Consider the following 22,761-nt stretch of genomic DNA (forward strand, 5'->3'; position numbering starts at 1 on the left):
TCAATCTAACCAGAATTTTGAAGTCAGGTGCATTCCTTTAATATTCTGGTGATGCATATGTACCCCTTCATAGAATAATGATTTAAATGCATAATGTAAAATCTACAGGATTACAAAGAACACTAAGTTTCTTGAACTATAGTTAAATTTTTTTAAGTATATAGAAGCGAGGTTAAGAACTCCTTCTTGCCTACATCATTTTGGATTTTTATCCTGCAGGTACTGAAAAATCACTCAACATTTTTGTTCAGGCATTCTGATGATCCAACTCCTTCACGTGCCCCCCAATCTCAGACTATTTTCCCAACCTTATCTCTTCTCTCATCAGTCTCCTTTATGAACCCTGTGCTCTCGACCCTAATCATTGCCTGACTGTTCATGCTATTTCTTCTGCCTTTTATTTCTTCAACTCCTTCACGTAAGGAAAGAATATACATTCTTCAACATTTACCTCAACACATGAGTGACAATTCATTTTGCCTCCCTAGGTTTCATTTTCTTTAGCTGTAAAATGTTGAGGGTGAATTAGATTGTCTTGAAGGTCCCTCCCACCTGATTCTGTAATCCTATGAGCCTGTAATTCCTTCTCAATTTCATTTGATCCTCAGAATTATTCTGTACAGATAGGGAAAGCAAGGTTCACATTGGTAACTTGACTTGCCCATGGACACTGGGTTAAAAGTGTTCAAGTTAAGATTCAAACCTAGGTCTTCCCTAATTTAAAGTCCTTGAGCAATGGAACTTCTTTTTATTGCATTTTGTATTCCCAGCACCTTGTCTAGAAACTTGTACTTGGTAAGTCTTTAATTAATGCTTGTTGAATGAATGAATGAATGAGAGGGTGAAAAAAATGAATGAATATCCCAGATTATCTCACCCAGGTCACCTGTCTTTCCTGATGTCTTCAACCTGAACACACTCTCTTCCATTTTTAGCACAAACTATATGGGCTCTGAGAAATTGTTCAACTGGCAACTTAATTGCCTGCCATCTTTAGCTAATTTTTAGTTAGGTGGTAGGTTGGTCAAGGAGACCTTAACTTAACCATTTTATATCCTTTCTGTACCTTCTAAGGAATATTTCTAGAACCCTAGAACTACACAAGATCATTTGGTCTAATCTTTCACATTTTCAGAGGAAACCTGGAGAGATACTATGATTTGCCAAAGACACACAGATCCTCAGAAGAATGGTGACTAGAACATATATCTTTCATGACACCTCAATCCAGTGCTTTTTCTACTTCATGGGGTGTGTTGATTGCAGAGTTCCCATAATTAAAAAATGGATAGAGTGGGACAGCTAGGTAGCACAGTGGATAGAGCACCAACCCTGGAGTCAGGAGTGCCTGATTTCAAATCCATCCCCAGACACTTAGTAATTACTTAGCTGTGTGACCCTGAGCAAGTCACTTAACCCCATTGCTTTGCAAAAAACAAACAAAAAAATGGGTAGAGTTGAATGTTCCTCAAAGATGAACAATAGTTGTATGGTTTGGGGATTTAAAAGGTTTCTTATTAAACAAAGCTTTCAAAAGTTTTCCAATGATAGGATTCTCCACCCTTCCATTACATTCAGCATGCTCATGGACTTCCAAGAACTCTCTTCTCATAATTAGGAATATAGGAATGCATGGGAATGTGACCTTATGGGTAAGGCTTGCATAACCACTTCTACAATGCATTTTGAGATGGTATCAATTAGTCTGGAATGAACTGAGCAGCAAAATGTGTGCATCTGAGTCCCTGATGCTGAGTTTAAGTTAATTATGTCAGCTACTGCTTATGGTTCATACCATAATCTCATACCACTATTTATTTTCATGATTTTAGAAAATGTTGATTATAAACCTGTTTTCATTTATGCCTTTGTATCTCTAGCATCTAGAATAAGCCTCTCATGTTTTAACTTCTTAATTTAATACATGTTTATTGAATTGAGTTGAATTGAATTGAATTGTTTTAAAAGAGTGAGGAGAGAGGAGGTTCTCTTGAGTTAATATGGATACCCCAGTAAGTTAACCCAGTTTCTGGATTGTGAAACAAGAAGAGAGGGATAATGCCCCTCTGAGAGAGATTTGGAAAGTTTGTTCAGAAAAATTATCTGCTAATACCCTTTTAGATCACCAGTTCTTTGCTTTAAGCAAGCAGTCATTCATAGGGAAGCAGTTTACTGGATTAGGAAGTTTGCTAGCTAGCTAGAATCAGAAAGCTTGAGTTGAATTTTGGTTCCACTACTGTGAGATTCTGGGCATTCTACCTCTTAATTTTTTTTCTCAAAGTGTGGTGAAAAAAACACTTTGTGAACCTGAAAATACTATATAAACATATCTTATTACTACTAATACTTTAGCAATGATTACTACTACTACTATTATTCTATCAATATTAATATCTTCATCTACTTGGGAATACAAATGCAAAGACTTAAAAAAACCTTAACTCTCAAGGAATTTATGTTCTAGTGGCAGGTAGGGAAGGGCAGAGGGAGTTAGCAGTCAGTAAAGAAATAAAGGGGAACAGATAGTCAAGTAATTTATTAATTTATTAATAAACATTTATTAAGCTTTAGCCTGTTTTGTAATTTTTTTAATCTGAAAGCACCAAGGAAACAAGTGGCAGAGAAGGATATACAAATAAATGCTATGAATCCAGGGGTGCACTAGTAAATATTTAACAACTTGCTCTCCAAAAAAATAATAGAATACTATTACTTTCTTAGACCTTCTGTAGTGTTTTTGATTTCTGATGTCCTTCATATACCTGCCTCTGTGTACCAGATAAGAGAAACTTATTGTAAAGCTTGCTGCAGTACTGGCCAAAAGCCTTCTTTGTTTTGTTGTTTAAATGGGAAAAGAAGACATTGGTATAAGGAGTGGCCAGGTGGTACAGTGGCTAGAGTACTGGCCCTGGAGTCAGGAGTACCTGAGTTCAAATCTGGCCTCAGACACTTAATAATTACTTAGCTGTGTGGCCTTGGACAAGTCACTTAACCCCATTTACCTTGCAAAAAGAAAAAAAACCCATTGGTATGAAGAAAGGCATCATGAAAGAAAGTCACAATTTTTACACAGTAAAACTTGATTTCTGGACTAGTTGGTTGCACCATATCAGTTAGAGTCTATTTGCAAAACAATAACAACAAAAGACTGTCATTCCAGGGGAACTCTAGATCACTAGTTTTAGAACCATCCTTGGTAGTATGATTCAGACATCCTAGATTGCCTGAAATCCTTCCATCTAGGGATAGTCCAGAGATGATCTGTACACCCCTGAGTTACTACTAATGGGAGCAAGTTGTTTGTGAGTTCTCTGCTGGATTTGTTTTAGATTTGGTCTTAGATTAGCTATAATTTTAGAGATTACATATTCATACTCCAAACAAATTTGCCTGTGTGTTTTATTTGCTTTTTAATTTTCCCTATCTCTCTTCTCCATATTGTTAATTTTTAAAATAATTGCCCTAATTCAACTGACTTACCCCCCCCCATCTGGTTTTTAAACTTAAGTCATTCCCTCCCTCCTCAGAATCATTTTGTATGAGTCAAATAGTTATATGACTTGGCTCAATAGAGTTAATGTCAATTTTAGTAAAATTATTTTATAGTACCACTGATTTCTTTTCTTTGCTTATTTTCATCAATGTTTTTCTTTTAAGAGCATTATGGAAAGAAAATTGATGAGAATATTATGTGAAGGCTGGAAATTCACACACACAAAAATGAGGACAAGGAAGATTTCAGGTTCCTATGGCAACATTACCTAACTAGCTCACAGGGGTACTTGAGAAAGATTTGAATCTATTTGTTAAGCCTGTGGGAGAGCTTAAAAAAAACAAACAAACAAAAAGCATGATGATATGAATACTGCAGTTGAAATGGTTTTCATCTTTCTGGATTTGTTTTAAAAAGTCATTGTTTTAAACTTGAACTTATTATATGAACTTACACTTTCCATATAAATCTGTTTTCTAAGATGCAAAGATTATGATTCTCTTTAGGCCCAGGGGTTTGCCCTTCATAAATCCTCTCTGAATAAGTAGGTGTAGCCAATTGGGAGGAGTTGTTTTTATGCAACACTAGTAGTATAAATTATAGAACTAGAAATTTTTTTTGAGGGAGCCTAAAAATAGATTGTCACTTGTCTGACAAACTCCCTCCTGAGCCTCTTAGTTATAAGGCAATGTTTGGCATCTGATAAAAAAGTCAGATGTGGATTATATTGATCCTAAACTTAGAATGAGTCCTATTGAAATAGCATCAAATGTGTTATGGAATCTAAATACTTCTGTAAGACTTTCAAAGGCTCCTGATTTCAATAGGGTGGGTGCTCCCTCCTTTTAAGCAGAGTATAACAACCTTTTCATATCTGAATAAACAATTCTCATGAACTTCAGGGGACAAATACATCATCTGATAGATGGTGAGGGTCCCTAGATGATAGAAAATAAGTTTGTCACTAGACCTATACTTGTTAGCCTGGTAGTAGTACCTGTCAAAGGAGCTCATTGACTCTCCTGGAACAACCTCTGAGAGCTTTGGGCCACCCTCACTCTCTGATTAGGCATTGGAGTAGGCTTTAAATCTATGAAAATTTACATATTACTGATTTTTAGTAATCAATTTTTTAGTATGACTTAATTTAGTAATTGATTTAGTGATTTAGTAATTAAAGAAATGTTGTCTTGACTCTTCTTCTGGGGGATTATTTTGAATTAAGATACAGAAGTAGCATTTATTTCAAAGTTTGACATTCTTTAGAGAAGATATAAAGCTTAACAGCATGGTTTTTAGTGACTCCAAACAGAGAGGGACAGTAGATGGAAACTGAAGGCAAAGTAAAAATGAAACAAATGATTTTGATGCTTTGTTTTATTTTCATATATTGCCATGCTCATCATTTATGTATATATATATATATATATATATATATATATATATAAACACATGTCATATATGCATGTAATTATTCAGATAGAACTATTTGCCATGGCTTTTAGAAGGCAAATAAATGGTACATGGAAAGAAGGCTGGGTTTGGACTCACAAAGACCTAGTTCAAATTATGACCTCAGATCTTGCCTGGCTGGGTGAACTTGGAGAAGTCATTTAGCCTTTCTATCTCATTTCCCTTATCTGTAAAATGAAAGGACCCTTTAAGGTCACTTCCAGCTCCAGATCAATGACTTTGTCATCCTAGCACATCACAGAATGCCCTACATTCCTGGGGAGAAGTTCCCAAGAGTTATCTATGGGGGTAGTGGGAGGGTTTTCTTTTCTGTAGCCTCAACATCACAATTTCTTGGTATTTATTTTACATGTATCTTGTATTTTGTGTCCATGTTCCCCACCCCTCAGAAAGGTGTGACTTAATCAGGGAGAATGTTGAGAAGGAGGTAGCTATTACAGTGAACTTGAAGGAATGGAGGGACTTCATCAGGTAGAAGCAATGATATGGCAAATATGGGAAGAAATCAGAGCAACAACAGGGGACCAAAAGAAGCCCAGTTTGGTTACTTCATTAAGTATAATGATCAGGACAAAATTCTTTTGAGAGAAATTTATTTCAGGCCACCTTATAATATGCTTTAGACTTAGGGATGCCAGATTTTAGAGACTGGTAGTTAAAGTCCAAGGTAGTGGCTAATATAAAGGCAGATAATCGGTGGAGTAAGCATGGTCTTAAGCAAGAACCCTAGATGATTTAATTGGAGAGAGATGGAAAGTGTAGAAAGAGAGTGAGAAATTAGTTACCTGATTGTGTATAAGCCTCAGTTCCCTCAACTGTAAAATGGGCAAGATCAGATGAGGTAATGTGGTAAAGTGCTTGGCATATCTTAAAGACTATATAAATATTAATTAATATTAGCATTTTATTATTATTCATTAATATTTTTATTATTTTTTTACCTAATAACAATTTTCACTAGATTTTGCCTCAATTTTGTATTTTCTTCTCTACTTTTTTTTTAGGTTTTTGCAAGGCAAATGGAGTTAAGTGCCTTGCCCAAGGCCACACAGCTAGGTAATTATTAAATGTCTGAGACCTGATTTGAACCCAGGTACTCCTGACTCCAAGGCTGGTGCTTTATCCACTATGCCACCTAGCCGCCTCCTCTACTTTCAATATATTTGTATTTATTCACTTTATATTTGTGCTATAAATATTTATATGTGCAACTTTCTTCCCATAAGTATAAGCTTCGTGAAAGTCAGAGTTAGATCATTCTTTGTCCTTGAATCTCCAGTGCCTGACAAAACGCAGTTGCCTATTAAATGTTTATTGATTGACTGAGAAAATGGATAGGACTGTAAGTCACAGTATTGCCCAATAGGATTTGAGTTTCTGCTTGAGGCTAAGAAGTGGGAATCTTGATTGTTTTAAAGGACAGTCCTTAGATGATAGGTCAAGATCCTGGGAAGCTGAGGAGGCCTTTCAGAATTTCAGCTATAGAATTCAGATGCATTTGGCATTGTGGAGAGAACAGGTCCTCGGGTTAGGTGGAGACTGATCTATTCTACTGATGATTTGAACCCTGAGGTCAAACACATGCTGAGTCCCAGGAACAGTCTTTAGGGAGTGGTGATAAAAATCAAGTGAAGGACAATAGTGATGCCTATTGTTGGATGACTGAAGCCCTGGTGAATTTGACACCTAATTGAAAATGGTCTGTACTCCCAACTATTTCTGCTTGTAAAAAAAGAGAGGATTGGGGGGGGATAGGAATTCAGATTCTGTGTATTTGTGTGTGTGTGTGTGTGTGTGTGTGTGTGTGTGTGTGTGTGTGTTAGAGAGAGAGGAGAGAGAGAGACAGAGAGAGAGAGAGAGAGAGAGAGAGAGAAACACCTGTGATAGTTATTGGTCTAAAGGTAAGCAAAGTCATATTTAAGCAAATATTTTTTAGTATCTGGAGATGGGGTAGGGAATAGTGAGGGGGGGAGTCCCTGGTAGGTAGGTAGGATAAACTCTTTGACACATCATGAACATAACAGCAGATAACAAAAGAGATCCAGCCAAACAGTTGGTGTCAGGGATGTCTGCCTGGGCTTAGCTAAGGTGAATATCATCCTAGAACCTTTAATTCAACAGGGATCTGGAATTTAGAAGAACCATCAAGAACAAAGCAATGGCTCTACTCCTAAGTAATACAGAATTCAGGGAAGAGTAGCCAACATTGATTATAAACATGGGGGAATAGGACAGGCAACCTATGATTGAGGGTAGGCTAGTAATAATAATAATAATACCACAAATATTTTGATTTAGATCTGTATTGTTTCTGAGAAAGGGAACTTCCCATGAGACAATACCCTTTACCAATGTATATCATCAAGTTTTCAGTCTGAGAATTAGACATTTGCTCAGGTTCACCTAGTATGGGTCAGAGGCAGAATTTGAAACCCTTATGTGCTCTGAGATGAGTTCTCTATCCATTCTGACAGGTGACCTTCATACAATAAATAGTTGATGTTTCTATACATATATATGTTTCTATACGTGTGTGTGTGTGTGTGTGTGTGTGTGTGTGTGTGTGGCAGCTAGGTGGCACAATAGATAGAGCACTGACCTTGGAGTCAAGAGGACAGGAGTTTGAATTCAGCCTCAGACACTTGACTTTCACTAACTGTGTGACCTTGGGCAAATCACTTAACATGGATTGCCTCACATCCAGGGCCACCTCCAGTCATCCTGATCATATCTGATCACTGGACCCAGATGGCTCTGGAGGAGAAAGTGAGGCTGGTGACTTAGAAAAACACCCCTCACTGAAATCCAATTCATGTGCTTCTCATGGTATCATCTCTCTGATATCATGGTCTTCTTTGATATTGGACAAACATTTATATTATATTGTATTATACTAAACCAATTTCTTTATGCTATATTATATTACACTGTATTATTCTATATTATATCATTATATTGTATTAATTATATTATATCCTATCATGTATTAGTATATATATATAATATATAATTTTATGGTTTTTAGAAATGCTTTACATTTAGTCTTCTCAAGAACCCTGAAGAGTTGGTATGATTTTTATCAGAGGATCATAGATTTGAGTTGGAAAAAATGTTTGAGATAATCTAGTTTATTCTCCATTTTATGGCTGAAGAAACAGAGGTTCAGAAATGAGATTTAAATATGGTTTCTCCTGACCTTAAGTCAAGTCTTTTTTTTACTACATCACTTTGATTGTAAGAGAGAGGTGCTTGGTCACAAATAAACAAATGAAGAACCTAGTTATCAGAACTGGCGTGCAAACCCAGAGTAAGTTCATACATGGAAATGTTTTATTTCTAAAGGTGGAGGTTACGAGTGCCAAATGCTAACTTGGTAGAATAGGAAAAGGAAGTGTTCCTAGTTATGGAGGGAGGAATCTTGTCTGGGGGTGATCAGGAGAAAGAATTGTAGACTGCTCCGGAAAGACACTATTTTGATGTAGGTAGGTTGCAGGAGAGATTCAAGCAGAGAGAGGGAGTTAGGGGAGTCCCAGGTTTCTCACGAGACCATACATAACTAGTGTTAAAGGAGGCTTCACTTAGGACAGTAAAAAAAAAAAATACAAAACGGATAGGCAATGAAGGTTGGAGCTAATTTGTGAAATTACAGACTGAGAAATTAGAGTTTTACACAATAGGTACTGTGGAATTTTAGAGCAACAAACAGTAAGAAAAGAATTTCACATGGTCAAGAATGAGCTTCTTTTTTAAAAAACCTACAAAAAGCCCTTGAACATTTGCTTGTTTCAGGATTGCATAGGCATGAGAAAAAAGGAAGAAAAGAAAAGAAGCTTCTTTTTTCCCCAAGTAGACCATAGTATTTTTATTGGAATATGCTGGGGGATATCATTTTTAAAGTGAAAAATACAACTTTTTTTAAAAAACTGACATTTTGATTAACTTTATATGTGTGCTACATTATGCTGTCTCTTCTAACTCAATGTATAAGTAATCTAGCAGAAAAAAATATACAGCAAACAATTATTATGTACTTTCACATAATTTTTAGGATCTCTCTTCCCAAAGAATTATCTATCATAGAAACAGAAGAAGGGGGTTCTGGCAAATAGTTCAGAGGAAAGAAACTTTATACAAAGAACTCAGTTTCTAGACTCTACACAGATAGCACTGAAGAGTGATGATGATGATTGGGGACAGTTAACAAGAGTCAGAGTGTGTGGACACACCTATAGGAAGGAAAAAAAATGTGGTACTGAATTATTATCATAATCAGTGGAGCCAAGAGTTTACTGTTATCAAAATCTGGAACTAGGTTGAAGCTGTGAAGGAGAAGCTGGAGGCAGATGAAGAAGGTGTTGAGCAAAGAACTGTTCAGGTAATGTAGTTGAAGAAAATGTCAGTGAATGACTGTCTCTTCTTTCCTAACCATGCATGTCTCAACATCTTCTCCCTTATGTCATAGTCTTCTTCAGATTGAAGAATTTCAAAAACCATCAACTCTGGTTGCTCAGAAATCATTCACATAGGGGATCTAGTTAGAATGAGTTTGACTTTAAAGAAAAATGTTTGATATTTTTGCTGGAAAATGAAATATAAGTAACACAATCATTTGGCTAGAGTTGCCTTCAGTAAACACAATCCTGGTTTAATGTTGGGAAGGAATAGCTCTTAGGGATAGAATATAAGGAAGTCTATGTCAGATATCTGTGAAGATTCTAAGAGGACAGCAAGAATTTTGGGCCCTTCTATTTTTATTCAGTAGGACTAATTTAAATAACCAACTGGAAAAGTTTTCTTGCTGAGTGGTAAGGGTAATGGTACCAAAAAGGGAAGAGGGAAAAAATACCTTGGTAGGAGAAGTAAATCTTACTAAAAATATCCTCATGAAAAGAAAGTTTGGCAGAAACATCTGAATTCTTTTGAGTTAATTTTAGTTAGTGAAATGCTTAAAACACATTTTCTTAAAAGATGAGAAATGGATGAATATAGGAGGTTACAATGGACAAGACTAAATTTTTTAATTCAGATAAGAAGTGAGAAGACATTGGAATTTCACCATACTTTAATCATGATCTCTCCTGATGTTTGGTAGTCAGTTTGAAGCTATTTTATTAAAAAAAAATTAAGAACCTTTCCTAAACATCACCCCCTTTGGGGATGACTACCTAAGCAACACCACAACAGAAAGGCAGACATGAACTATGGTGCTTAGGAATGCACCAGTCAAAAAATGGGAGTGTTTCAACAATGAGCAATCTACTTCCATATCAGTGAGAGTCACCCTACTGGACTTTTGAAAGCTGTCCTCGCCCTTAAAAAAATAAGCAAAAGTTGCTACAGAATGTTCCTCCACTAACTGCCAGGCAGAAAGGCACTAAACTTTAAGGAATGGATTAAAGGGTTGAGGGTGGATTATTTTTAGTCTGACTATGAATGGAAATGGAAGGATCTAGTTGGTTTTCTGAGAACTGGTAGAAAGAAAAAGTTCAAAGAAAATGAATTATAGAGAAGGAATGGATGCACTAGGTTTTAGTTATCTGTATGACAGCAATGGCACAAAAGACTTTATCATTTCTTAAACATTATAACAAAGAACAGGGATTGTTCCAAAAGAACCCCCCCCAAATGTATAAAATCTATCTTTTGGGGGCTTTACAGGGGTCTGATCTGTGATTTTTGATGGTGTAGAAAATAGAAATATATATATATATATATTATATATATATATATAAATTTGTATGTTTGCATACATATATGTATATATGCTTAATGTTCATTTGGAATAATTTTTGGTCTTTTTGTCTACTGGTTATGCGAATGGGTACAATTAGATTTAATTGGATAACATTTTGCAAAAGGAAAGTTGGGCTGAATACAAAAACATTTCTTAACAGTAAGGTCTGACAGGCTCAGACTGCAGCAGTCTGCCAAGGGAAATGGTGGAAGAAAGCATCATCTTTTGAGTCATTCAGAACTAGATTGGACAAAGCACTTTAAAAATACACCACAGGAAACAACCTACTGCTGTCAAGGGAATAGCAAAGAGAACCCAAATAGATCTTTTCCATCTCCAATTTTAGTTGATTTCATGCAGTTTGAAAATAGATTGGTAGAATAAATACCCATTCACTGAGAAATGGGACATATTCTATAGAGTGATTGTTATTTAATGCCAGGGAAACTCTTTATAGCCACATTTTTGTTAGCAATTGTAGTGCAGAGAAGAATAATCCAAATGCAAATGTGTTTGCATGAGCCTGTGATAATCATTAGTCAACCACACTGATATAGTGAGCACAATGTTCAGGGTATGGAAAGAGGTGTCACAATAGAATATAGTTCTCCAAATACTTAAAAATCTGCTGAGGCATATACAGACTAGGTTTTTGACTTGCAGTCTGACCATCTGTACTACATCAGTGAATTCATATCTAGAAATGTAAAAAAAAAAAGAGAATGAGTGAATTGCATGGAGACTCTGTAATATTTCTTGGCTAATGCCTATGTGGGGAGAAGGAATTGGGTGGAAAGAAGCCTAGATTTCTGGATTTATTTTTTGCCCTGTTCTTTTTATTCTTTTATTGCATTTTAAAGATTTTATTTTGAATTTTACAATTTTCCCCCTAATCTTGCTTCCCTCACCCCCAGCTCCCACAGAAGGCAGTCTGTTAGTCTTTATATTGTTTCCATGGTATACATTGATCTAAGTTGAATGTGATGAGAGAGAAATATCCTTAAGGAAGAAAAATAAAATATAAGAGATGGCAAATTACATAATAAGATAATAGGTTTTTTTTTTTAAATTAAATGTAATAGTCTTTGGTCTTTGCTTAAACTCCACAATTTTTTCTCTGGATACAGATAGTATTCTCCATTGCAGATAGCTCAAAATTTTCCCTGATTGTTGCCCTCATGGAATGAGCAAATGCATCAAGGTTGATCATCACCCCACAGCCATCAGAGTGCACAATGTTTCTCTGGTTCTGTTCATCTAACTCTGAATCTCCAATTAGCAGGGCAGCTAATTGGAGATTCAAGGTGGCTAATCTCTAATCAGGTGATTTCACTGGTTCTGTTCATCTCACTCAGTATCATTTCATGCAAATCCTTCCATGCTTCCTTAAATTCTCATCTCTCCTGGTTTCTAATAGAATAAAAGTGTTGCATGACATACATATACCATTGCTTTGTTAAGCCATTCCCAGTATTACGGTTTTGCAGTCTTCCTGTAGTTCTTTCAACTTCTCTAATATTTTGGATGCTATACCATTGGATGCATACATATTCAGTATTGTAATTACTTTATTATCTATGGTACCTTTTAGGGTGATATAGAGTCCTTCCTTATCTCTTTTAACACTATCTATTTTTGCAGCTGTTTTGTCTGAGATAAGGATTGCAACTGCTGCTTTTTTCACTTCAGCTGAAGGAAAATATATTTTGCTCTAACCTTTTACTTTTACTCTATATGTATCTCAATGCTTCAAATGAGTTTCAGCATATTACAGAATTCTGTTTTTTAATCGACTCTGTTATTCACTTACATTCTAAGGGAGAGTTCATCTCATTCAAACTCAAAGTTGTAATTACTAACTCTTTACTTCTGTTCATGCTATCTTCCCTCTGTTTGTATTTTCCCCCTTTATCCATATTCCCCAGTATTTTGTTTCTGAATACCACCATCTTCAGTGTGTTTGCCCTCCTATATCAACCCCCTCCCATTTCTTTCCCCTTTTGCCTTTCCTCCTTCCCTTTGCTTCTGTTAGTTCCCCCTTTTCTCCCCTTCCCATCCCCCCTCTTCTTAACGTAACTGAATGTGTGTAAATTAACTTTAAGCTAAGTCTGATAAGATGAAGATTCAGGTGATTCTCACCTCCTCCCTTCTTCCCCTCTATTACAATAGGTCTTTTGTACCTCTTGATGTAATGAGATTTACCTCATTCAATCTCCTCCAACCTCCCATTTCCTTATGGTCCCCCTTTTAAAGGAGGTATTGTTTTTAAATCATTCCATCTGAGTCACAGAAAAGTTATGAGTGTCCATCACTTCAGGCTATGTATATTCTGTCTAATAGAGTTACAATTCTTGTGAGTTATTAAAGTCTTTCTCTAAGGTAGAATCTAGCATGTTTCACCTTATTGGATAGCAGCATTTTTTCCCTTTCCCCTTACTTTTTAACCTTTTCATGTGTCTCTTGAGCCTCCTGTTTGATGTCCAAATTTTCTATTTAGCTCTCATCTTTATATCAGGAAATGTTGGAAGTCTCCCAGTTCATTAAATGTCCATTTTTTCCCCTGGAAGAGAAGGCTCAGCTTTGCCAGATAGTGGATTCTTGGCTGCATTCCAAGCTACCTTGCTTTTTGGAATATCTCATTCCAGGCCCTACAATCCATTAATGTTGATGCAGCCAGGTCCTGTGCAATCCTTACTGTTACTCCTTGGTATTAAATTGTTTCTTTCTGGTTTCTTGCAGGATTTTCTCTTTTATCTGATCGTTCTGGAATTTGGCCACAACATTCCTTGGTGTTTTCATTTTAGGATCTCTTTCCAGAGGGGATCTATGTATTCTTTTGAAACCTATTTTGCCCTCCGGTTCCATGATATCAGGGTGGTTTTCCATCAGTAAATCCTGTCATATTAAGCCCAGGCTTTTTTTCTCTTCAATGTTTTCAGGAAGTCTTATAATTCTCAATCGGTTCTTGAGGTCAGTGGTTTTGCTGATGAGGTAATTTACATTTTCTTCTATTTTTTTGATCTTTTCATTTTGTTTAACAGAATTTTGTTGTCTCATGAAGTCATTAGTTTCCACAGATTCTATTCTTTTTTTAGAGAAGAATTTTCTTCATTTACCTTTTGCAACTCCTTTTCCAATCGGTCAATGCTATTTTTGAAGGAGTTTCCTATTTGCCCAATTGAGAATTTGAGAGAATTATTTTCTTTTTGTATTTGTCCAGTTGTATTTTCCAATGTTTGGGGGTTTTTTGTTGCAAAGTGTTATTTTTCTCTTGAGTTTCTTTTCCCAACTTTTCCAATTGATTTTTAAATTCCTTCCTGAGTTCCTCAAGGAAGCATTTCTGGGTTGGAGAGTTATTCTAGAATCTAGAAGTGTTAGATCTCCCTGGGTTAGAATCTGGTGCTTCTAAGTATTTCTCCATGGGTCCCCTTTACACTGGTTTTTCTTAATTTTTCTAGGATCTTGTGTTGGGTGTGGGGCTGGCTCTCAGAGGATTGCTTTTGAAGATCCTAGAGTTTTTGTTCACTTGGCTTAGTGATTCTAAGGATGGTCAGTAGGGGTGCTGGTTGCTTTTTCTGGAGGGAGGCAGGAGGGCAGTAGGATCTGAGTTAAGCTTGAACAATGGGCTGGAAGCCAATCTCCCTTTAAGCTGAGTGGGCACCTTAGTCCACACCTGTGTTTGAGGGGATGGGGGGAGGGGGTGGGGTGTCTGGCTACCATTTGTTCCTGAAAGAATGCTCCAAAAGTATGAAGTTCAGGTCCTGCACCAAGTTGGATGATTTACAGGCTGCAGACCTACCCTCCCCTGGCGAAAGACTCCACCATCAAAGTTGGTTCTCCACTGACCTCTCACCAAGGTCTCTGTCCTTTGGCTCCTTCACCCACCCACCCCATTACTGTCTCTGCACTGATCCTCTGGTCTCCTCTCGCAGTTCACTCACAGTCCCCTAAGACTGACCTTGTTGGTAGGTGTTCTTCTCCTAGCTTCTTTTTCTGGGTTTTGTAGATGGAGTTTCTGTTAAGAGGTTTCTTTCATGTTATTTTTGAAGGGACACAGGGAGCGCTTAACACAGTGCCTGTCTTTTCTCTACCATCTTGGCTGGAAGTCCCTTTTTTTCCTGTTCTTAACAGAACTACAGGTAATATCTTGTTTAGATAGATTATGCTTCATTTTCTTACCCAGATGTGGCCAAGAAATTACTTATGCAAATAAAAGCTGTATCTTTTAAAAGAGTTCAGTGAAACTTTTAACAAATTTTCTGAGTTATCCTCATTAGACTAATTATTCTCTTTAAAGTGATAATGGGTAAACCTGTATGATATGACCATTGGATCAGTTGACTCTTTGGACAAACTATTGTTCCCTCATCATGACCCCTTGAGACAGCTGACTTGCTTTTCTGTCAACTTGCAGACAGATTCTTGAATTCTTGCCCACTTTCAGGGCAGGTCTTTGACTTTCTGTTTGTGTACTTAGACATATCTCTGTTCTTATGACCATACTACTGCCACTCTTGTATGAAATTTCTGACTCTTTTTATATCTGCTGGTCATCTTACTTGAAATATCTACTCCTCCCATTAGCAGTTTGCTCTAAGTTGTATGTATGTAAATAGCCATGAAGGGCATCAGATTCCTCCTATGTACCATTTCTCTTTTTAGTGCATGAATTATTCTTAATTAAGCATCATTACAGAACAGCTCAGGATGACTGGCTTATCTTTTCTAGTTCTAGTTAGATTAGACAGTGCCAGGCATGGTGGAGTAGGGGTTGGGTGGGACAAGGAAGAAGTGAAAGCAAAAAGTGAGAGGATGGTGATCAAACTTAGATAATATTCTTAAGCAGCAAAGTAAGGTTTTGATGTCTCCCTTTACAATGTTGGCAGAGGGGCAATGCAGAACTTTGTTTCAGTGAGTAGCAGGGTGCCATTAAAAAAACTACTTTGTTTTCTGAAAATAATCCATTTCATTTGTTCTCCTTTGGGCCTGCATTATTGACTGTTTGACAAGCTAATGGTCAATCTCTATAGTCTATCTGTTCAATTACCTAGCACAGTCTAAGTAATAAGCATTCTTCATTCATTTGATTTTTTTGTCTGTGTGGATTTTTGAATGACCATGAACTTATTTAAGTGATTCTAATATTCTTGGTCTTGATGCAATGTATCAATGTGTCACACGTATAGACTGAAATAGAAACCAGACCTATACCTCTGACTATGTCTAGAGCATAATCTGGTGCTCTATTCTGCTTACTTTCCAGAAAAGTTATGAACATCTTCAAATTTAAACTGACTGTAATAAGAAGACAGCATGGTGCAGTGGAAAGGAAGTGTTGAATTTATTACCAAAAATGTCCATTTGGGGGTGGCTAGGTGGCGTAGTGGATAAAGCACCGGCCTTGGAGTCAGGAGTACCTGGGTTCAAATCCGGTCTCAGACACTTAATAATTACCTAGCTGTGTGGCCTTGGGCAAGCCACTTAACCCCATTTGCCTTGTAAAAACCTAAAAAAAATGTACATTTAAATCCACTATTCCTATGTGGATTGCACATGTCTCTACAATTAAATTATGAATTACTTAAAAGCAGGAAGTGTTTTTGCCTTTGTATAGATAATATATAAGACTCTTTTCAGCTCTTAATCTAGTCTTATCATCCTAGTAATAAAGTCTATAAAGTAGTTTGGACTACAAATGGGGGTGAAATAATCCTAGGACTGAGAGCTACTGTTTGTCTTGTTTACATGTTTCCTTCCCAGAGAAAGACAAAATGTGTAGGTTACAGTTACATGATCTACCAGACAAATATTCATTTGGTCTTTGGAAGAGATCTAACATTGAGCATCATCATTATAATTGATGATAACTATAGAAAACTTTAAAGTTTATAAAATACTTTATAGACATTATCTCATTTGAAACCTCAAAACAATTCTGCTAAATGTGAGCTGCAGGAATTGATGTCCTCTTTTTCTTTTTTCCCTTGCCTATTTTACAGATGATAAGACTAATTCAGAGAGGTTTGGTGACTTATTTGCCCATGGTCCCAAGATTAGCAAATATTATGAGCAGAATTTGAATCCAGACCTTTTTGGTTCTAAGTTTGATATTTTGTTCATTGTGATACTGCTATTAATTTTTAATTTTACTGAAATTTTTATGTTTTAGGAGTTGCATTTTTTGGGGTACCAAAATAAAGCAAGGGATTCTTCTGGCCACATATTTATGTGTTATGTCTATGTGATGGATAGAGATGTCAAAATGTGCTGATTGATCTGGTTTTGTTAATATTATGATGAGCTGGAACTAGTTAACACTATTAGAGGGTTTTCTAAGGTTCACAAAGTACTTTACACATGCTATTTCAAAACAACTCTATGGATGTTATTATCCCATTTTTATGAATGAGCAAGACTTATAGAGGTTAAATGATTTGCTTTTTAAATCCTGGTTTCAACTGATTCCAAATCCAACTTCTATGCCCTGTAGGATGTGACTTCTACTAGGCCATACTAGTCATAGTTAAATCATAGTGTCCCAAATTATGACTTTACTCTGACAGTTGACTTTAATTAAATTATTTTATTCTCTTTGATCTTGGTAAGTCATTTCCTGAAAAAGTTTAGCCCTGATCACTTGTAAAACTCTTCTGGTAATCATAAATGTTGGTGATATTTAGGAGCCTGGCTTATTATTATTTTTTCCAACCTTTGTATTTTCAGATCTACAACCGCTTAGATGTAAACTGCTGTGGATTCAGACCTCGGAAAGAGGATGCCTGTGGTCAGAAGGGGGTGAGGCAGAAATGTGATAACCAAGAAACTGTGGAGCTAACACACATCATTCAAAGAAAGCATGATCCAAGGCATTTGGTCTTTATAGACAATAAAGGTTTCTTTGACCGAAGTGAAGATAATTTAAATTTCAAATTATTAGAAGGAATTAAAGAGTAAGTTTATGGATTATAATAATAATGCGCTCATACTCATTTCAGTGCTAAAAGCTAAAAGGCTGAGAAAAATTAGGCTTTAGGCTTTACTTCTAACAGAAAAATAAGGAGTCTGGAGCTAGGGAAGTAATACTAAGTAGAGCAAAACTTATGTACACAAGGATTTATATCTTTAGTCACTTCATGCTACTAATGTATTGTCACTTTCAATGGTGTGAGTACTCCTTTCACCCTGGCAAATGATAGCCATTTCATGCCTTCTCATCCTGAATGTCAAATTGTCAACATTTATTAAGTGACTACTATGTGCTTTAAGCACTGGGGATTCAAAAATAAAGAATGAAATAATTTCTACTTTCAAGAATCCTATATTCTGTTTGGCATGATGCCATTTAAATATATGTGTATATTATATGAATATACAGAACAAATAGGACTTAATATCAAGTATTTTTAATACATTGCATAAAATTCAAGGTAATTAAATTCATGTTACAGCTTACTGGGATGGCTTGCTATAGAAGACAGTTCTCAGGCTTTGTCTTGAAGGAGAAGGAAAAGAGGGTTCCTTTGAAGTAGAGGTGAGGAAGAAATTTCTCCTAGGACCTGGAGATAGTTCAAATACAAAGGTATTAGGATACGGGGATGGAATTCTATGTGATGAACAGAAGAGAGGGGGGGGGGGGGGAGAGAGAGAGAGAGAGAGAGAGAGAGAGAGGGAGAGAGAGAGATGGATAATGAAAACGGAAAGGGAGGGTCAGGGCAAGGCAGGCAGAATGTGAAAGACTTTAAGAGTCAAATAGGGGAAATTATATTCTCTCTTAGAGATAATAGAGAACCATTGGCGTTTGTTGAGTAAGCATTGTGGTCAGATCTGTGTTTAAGAAACATCACTTTGTCAGCTGTTTGGAGGACAAACTTGTAATAGGGAAAGACTTGGGGTAGGGAGACCAGTTAGGAGATCATCCCAGTAGCTCAGATGATGAGAGCTTGAACTGATATGGTAGTTATGTGAATAGAAAAAAATATGAGAAATTTGGAGTTTCCTCCTCCAGCAATATGATGGGTACATCACTTTTTCTGGTCATATATAGCCTCTATCTTTTAGATCATATAGAATCTACAAATTGTGGACCTGTTGAAAGAAGGCATTGCTGCTGGATGATGGTTGTCCCAGTTAAATTTGGAGAATCTCATCCTAGTGTGGATATGGGATAATGAATTGATTATTTGTAACACTTCTTGAAGATTATTTATTAAGTTGCTATCTATGTTGGTGAAAGGAGTACTCTCAGAGTGACAGTATTATAGATTTTGAACTATTGAAGGATCTTCTAATAACATTATCCAGGGATATTCAGGAAAATTTTTATTAATCAGATCTCTGGAAAAACATATGCTTTATATATATATATATATATATATATATATATATATATATATATATATATATATATATTGAAATTTAATCTTCATTAAAATTTTATATCATTTTCTTAAGTCTAGGTAATTGACAGAATAGTAAATCAGATCTTTATTTGAACATTTGTCAATTTCCAAGGTGTAAATGTTTCTTATGAACATTTAACAATCAACTCTTGGGAGCAGGCCTGGCTAACTCCAGGACACTACTACTCAGTACCATTGATTTTATACATGCACACATATACATACATAAATATATATATATATATATATATATATATGTATACATACATATATATATACACACATATATTTATTTTGGGGCAGCAGCTAGATGATACAGAGGTAAAGGCAGTGGCCTTGGAGTCAGGAGGACAGGAGTTTGAATTCAGCCTCACACTCTCAACTCTTACTAGCTGTGTGACCTTGGGCAAGTCACTTAACCCTGATTGCCTTGCATCCAGTGCCATCTGCTGTCATCCTGATTCATATCTGGCCACTGGACCCAGATAGCTCTGGAGGGGAAAGTAAGGCTGTTGAGTTAGTATGGCACCACCCTCATTCAAATCTAATTCCCGTACTTGTCATGGAATCACCTCCCTGATATGGTCTTCTTTGAAATTTAAGGACAAAAAAATTATAATATCAAACACATATAATATATTAATATATATATATATAATATTTTATAATGTATGATACATGCATACAATAAAGATATATGTAAGTCATAAAGTATTATGGAAATAAAAGTTATTTTATACATTTTTTGTTAATACTTTCACATCTACTATATCACAATTGATCTTCATAATCACTTCAAGAGGCACTGGGTTATAATTATCCATGTTTTAGACCTAAAGAAATAGAGGCTCAGAGAGGTTAAATGAGCAGTCCAAAGGCAAATGATTAATGTGTCATTGTATAAAGTAATTACTCTATGTTCAGAACTCTTTTCACTGTGACATATGGCACGAGAAAGAACCATGAGTGCCGCTCTTGTTCAGTCTTCTGCTAACACATTTAAATGACATGTCTGGAGTAAATTCCCCTGGAGACTCAGGGGTTAGAGGATAATACTTGGAATTGGAGGTAATTTTATGTTTTTATAATCTTTAAAATTCCAGCTTAATTTTCCACATGACTAATTATTATCTTGCAAATCTTTCTGTGGACTTGAGACAGAAGATTTTGGTCATTTTCTACCTTACTGCACCCAAGTCATCCTTTTGTAGCAAGGGAGACTCAGAACCTAGATTGTCATTTAGTGCATATGCCCATTACGAAGGATATTATATAATAAGTAGGACTCCTTAAATGCCTCCTTAAGTTATGACTTCCTAGAAATAATAGTCATCAGAATACAACATCAGGGACCATCCATCTTGACTTCAGTTGTTTCTTTCACTAGAGAACTAGATTTTCAGATGGGAGGAATGATTAAAATGGAAATACTTTTTTAAAAAAATGTAATTTATGAACAGAAAACCAAAATGAAAAGATGATTAATTCAAGATTTATCTGTAAAATAGGTTGATGAATCAATTTTTTTGAAGAATCTAGAAATATATATTATTTTGTATTTAGAAAACATTTTTGTCCCTTTGGGAAGATTGAATTTGTTGATTATGGATAGTCTCCTCTATGTCATCTGCAACAATTCCTTCTCATGTCTACTCTCCTTTTACAATTAAATTAACCAGACATCTATAGACTTCACAAATCATGGATTATTAATATTTTATTTAAATGTATAGCCACTCACTTATATAATACATTTTTCCAGAGTTCAAAGAAGGTTGTAAGTACATACTTCCATATTTAACACTCTGCTCCTCCAATTCTCAGATTTCTCCAGTGACCTTTTTTGTACCTTCTTTCAGGAGGCTCAATTTACCTGCTTCTTCACATATAAACATGTCCCATCAGATCCTTCTAGGCTTCTAGACTACAGACTGCCATGCTCAGCCCACTTGATTTAGATTTGAGGAAGTTGTATGGAGCTCCTACATGGATCCCATTTTGTGCCTAGTATTCATGGCAAAAATATATGTACTGAAATTATTATTATAGTTTTATTAAACAATTACCTGCCCTACTCTTAACTGACTTATAAGCACATTTATCCTTCCTGATAATTAAAAATGATCACTTTGAATAAAACAAGATAAATGATTAAAGAAATGTTTTCAAGCCAAGCAATGGAAACTTTAATGATTCTTTATTCTGCTCTTCATATTGACTATATGAATATATCCACAGATAGCAAGATATGAGTGATATTGAAAATTCATTTAAATTGGATGACATTTTTGTATTGTCATTGTTAAAAGATATGCCAATAGTGTGACAATGACTTAAATGGTCTTTTTTTTTTAAAGAGACCATTATGTACTATGATAGTTGTTGGGAAAATGATATGCAATTCCTAGATTGAAGTGTCATTTTTTATTTTCAGGTTTCCTGAATCTGCAATTTCAGTTCTGAAGAGTCAACACTTAAGGGAGAAGCTCCTTCAATCCTTGTTTCTTGACAAAGTTTATTGGGAAAGCCAAGGAGGTCGTCAAGGAATTGAAAAACTTATTGATGTGATAGAACAGAGGGCCAAGATTCTTCTCACCTACATCAATGCACATGGAGCCAAAGTATTGCCTATGAATCAGTGACTTTGAAGGGCTTGTTATTAATGTAAAAATTGGGATAAAGGTATTAGAATATAGAAATACTTGATTATTTCTAGAATACTCCTATGGAAATGTTTCAGAAAATATTCTGCCTATACTGAAAAATCTACTTTTCTCTTTTTCCATATATATTGAACTGGATCTAGTAGAATGTAAGCTCTTTGAGGGCAGGAGCTATTTTTTTGGTGTCCTTCCACCCCCACAAATACTCTAGACCTATTTCCTTGTATTTTAAATTCTTTTTTTCCTTTTGTAATGGATTGGTCTAAATACTTGACCATAGAATGGTTTCAAGGATTATCTCATCTAATTTTAGTCAAACCAGTCAAATCATTTAGTTCAATTCAACTCAACAAACATCCTTTTTGCATCTGTTATGTGACAGGGAAAATACAAAACAGAAACAATGCAGTCCTTGTCCTTAAGGTGCTCACATTGATTCCTTCAGTTAGCAATGTACTGTTCATTTCTATAATGACACCATAAAGACCTTAATTGTTACAGTGACCAAAAGTTATTTTGGTTCATGGAGCCTTTTGCCCTCCTAGGTTTGGGGGAATCTTGGGTATTGTGATCTTTCCATTCAGAATAGAGATGCCCATCATGGTAGCTCTCTCAGCACTGGCAAATGCATGTCTAGAATTCACAAAAAATACTCAAACATTTCAATGAGGGACTGTATAGATGTATTGGACCATTTGTTAAAAAAAAACCATAGTGCATCCTCTAGCATTTCTACCAAAAAACTCTGATATATATATATATATATATATATATATATATATATATATATATATATATATATATATATATATATAGTGAAGGTACAGTATTGCTAGATCTTTTGGAAACAAATTTCATTTCATGTTCAGACTACAAATCTGACTATATAGCTCCTCTCTTTCTAAAGAGAGATATAAATTATATCTTGTGACTTGGAACCAAGTGATTCTTAGACTGGAAGTTGTTTTTTTAGAAAACACAAACACATATATTTACAGA

The 22,761-nt window shown here is 35.6% G+C and overlaps 1 protein-coding gene across 2 annotated transcripts in view; it reads left to right on the forward strand.

Annotated features, from left to right (window-relative positions):
* The window catches only part of GASK1B (golgi associated kinase 1B), a 48,894-nt gene extending 26,379 nt beyond the window's left edge, over positions 1-22,515 (forward strand). For both annotated transcript variants that reach the window (XM_074229056.1, XM_074229057.1), the window contains exons 4-5: positions 17,424-17,650; positions 21,534-22,515. In XM_074229056.1, the coding sequence (XP_074085157.1) occupies positions 17,424-17,650; positions 21,534-21,741 (435 nt within the window). In that variant the 3' untranslated portion in view covers positions 21,742-22,515. The remainder of the gene's footprint in view (positions 1-17,423; positions 17,651-21,533) is intronic.
* The last annotated feature ends 246 nt before the right edge of the window (positions 22,516-22,761 follow it).

This window comes from Macrotis lagotis, chromosome 3 (assembly GCF_037893015.1).
Source record: "Macrotis lagotis isolate mMagLag1 chromosome 3, bilby.v1.9.chrom.fasta, whole genome shotgun sequence".
Taxonomy (NCBI): Eukaryota; Metazoa; Chordata; class Mammalia; order Peramelemorphia; family Peramelidae; genus Macrotis; species Macrotis lagotis.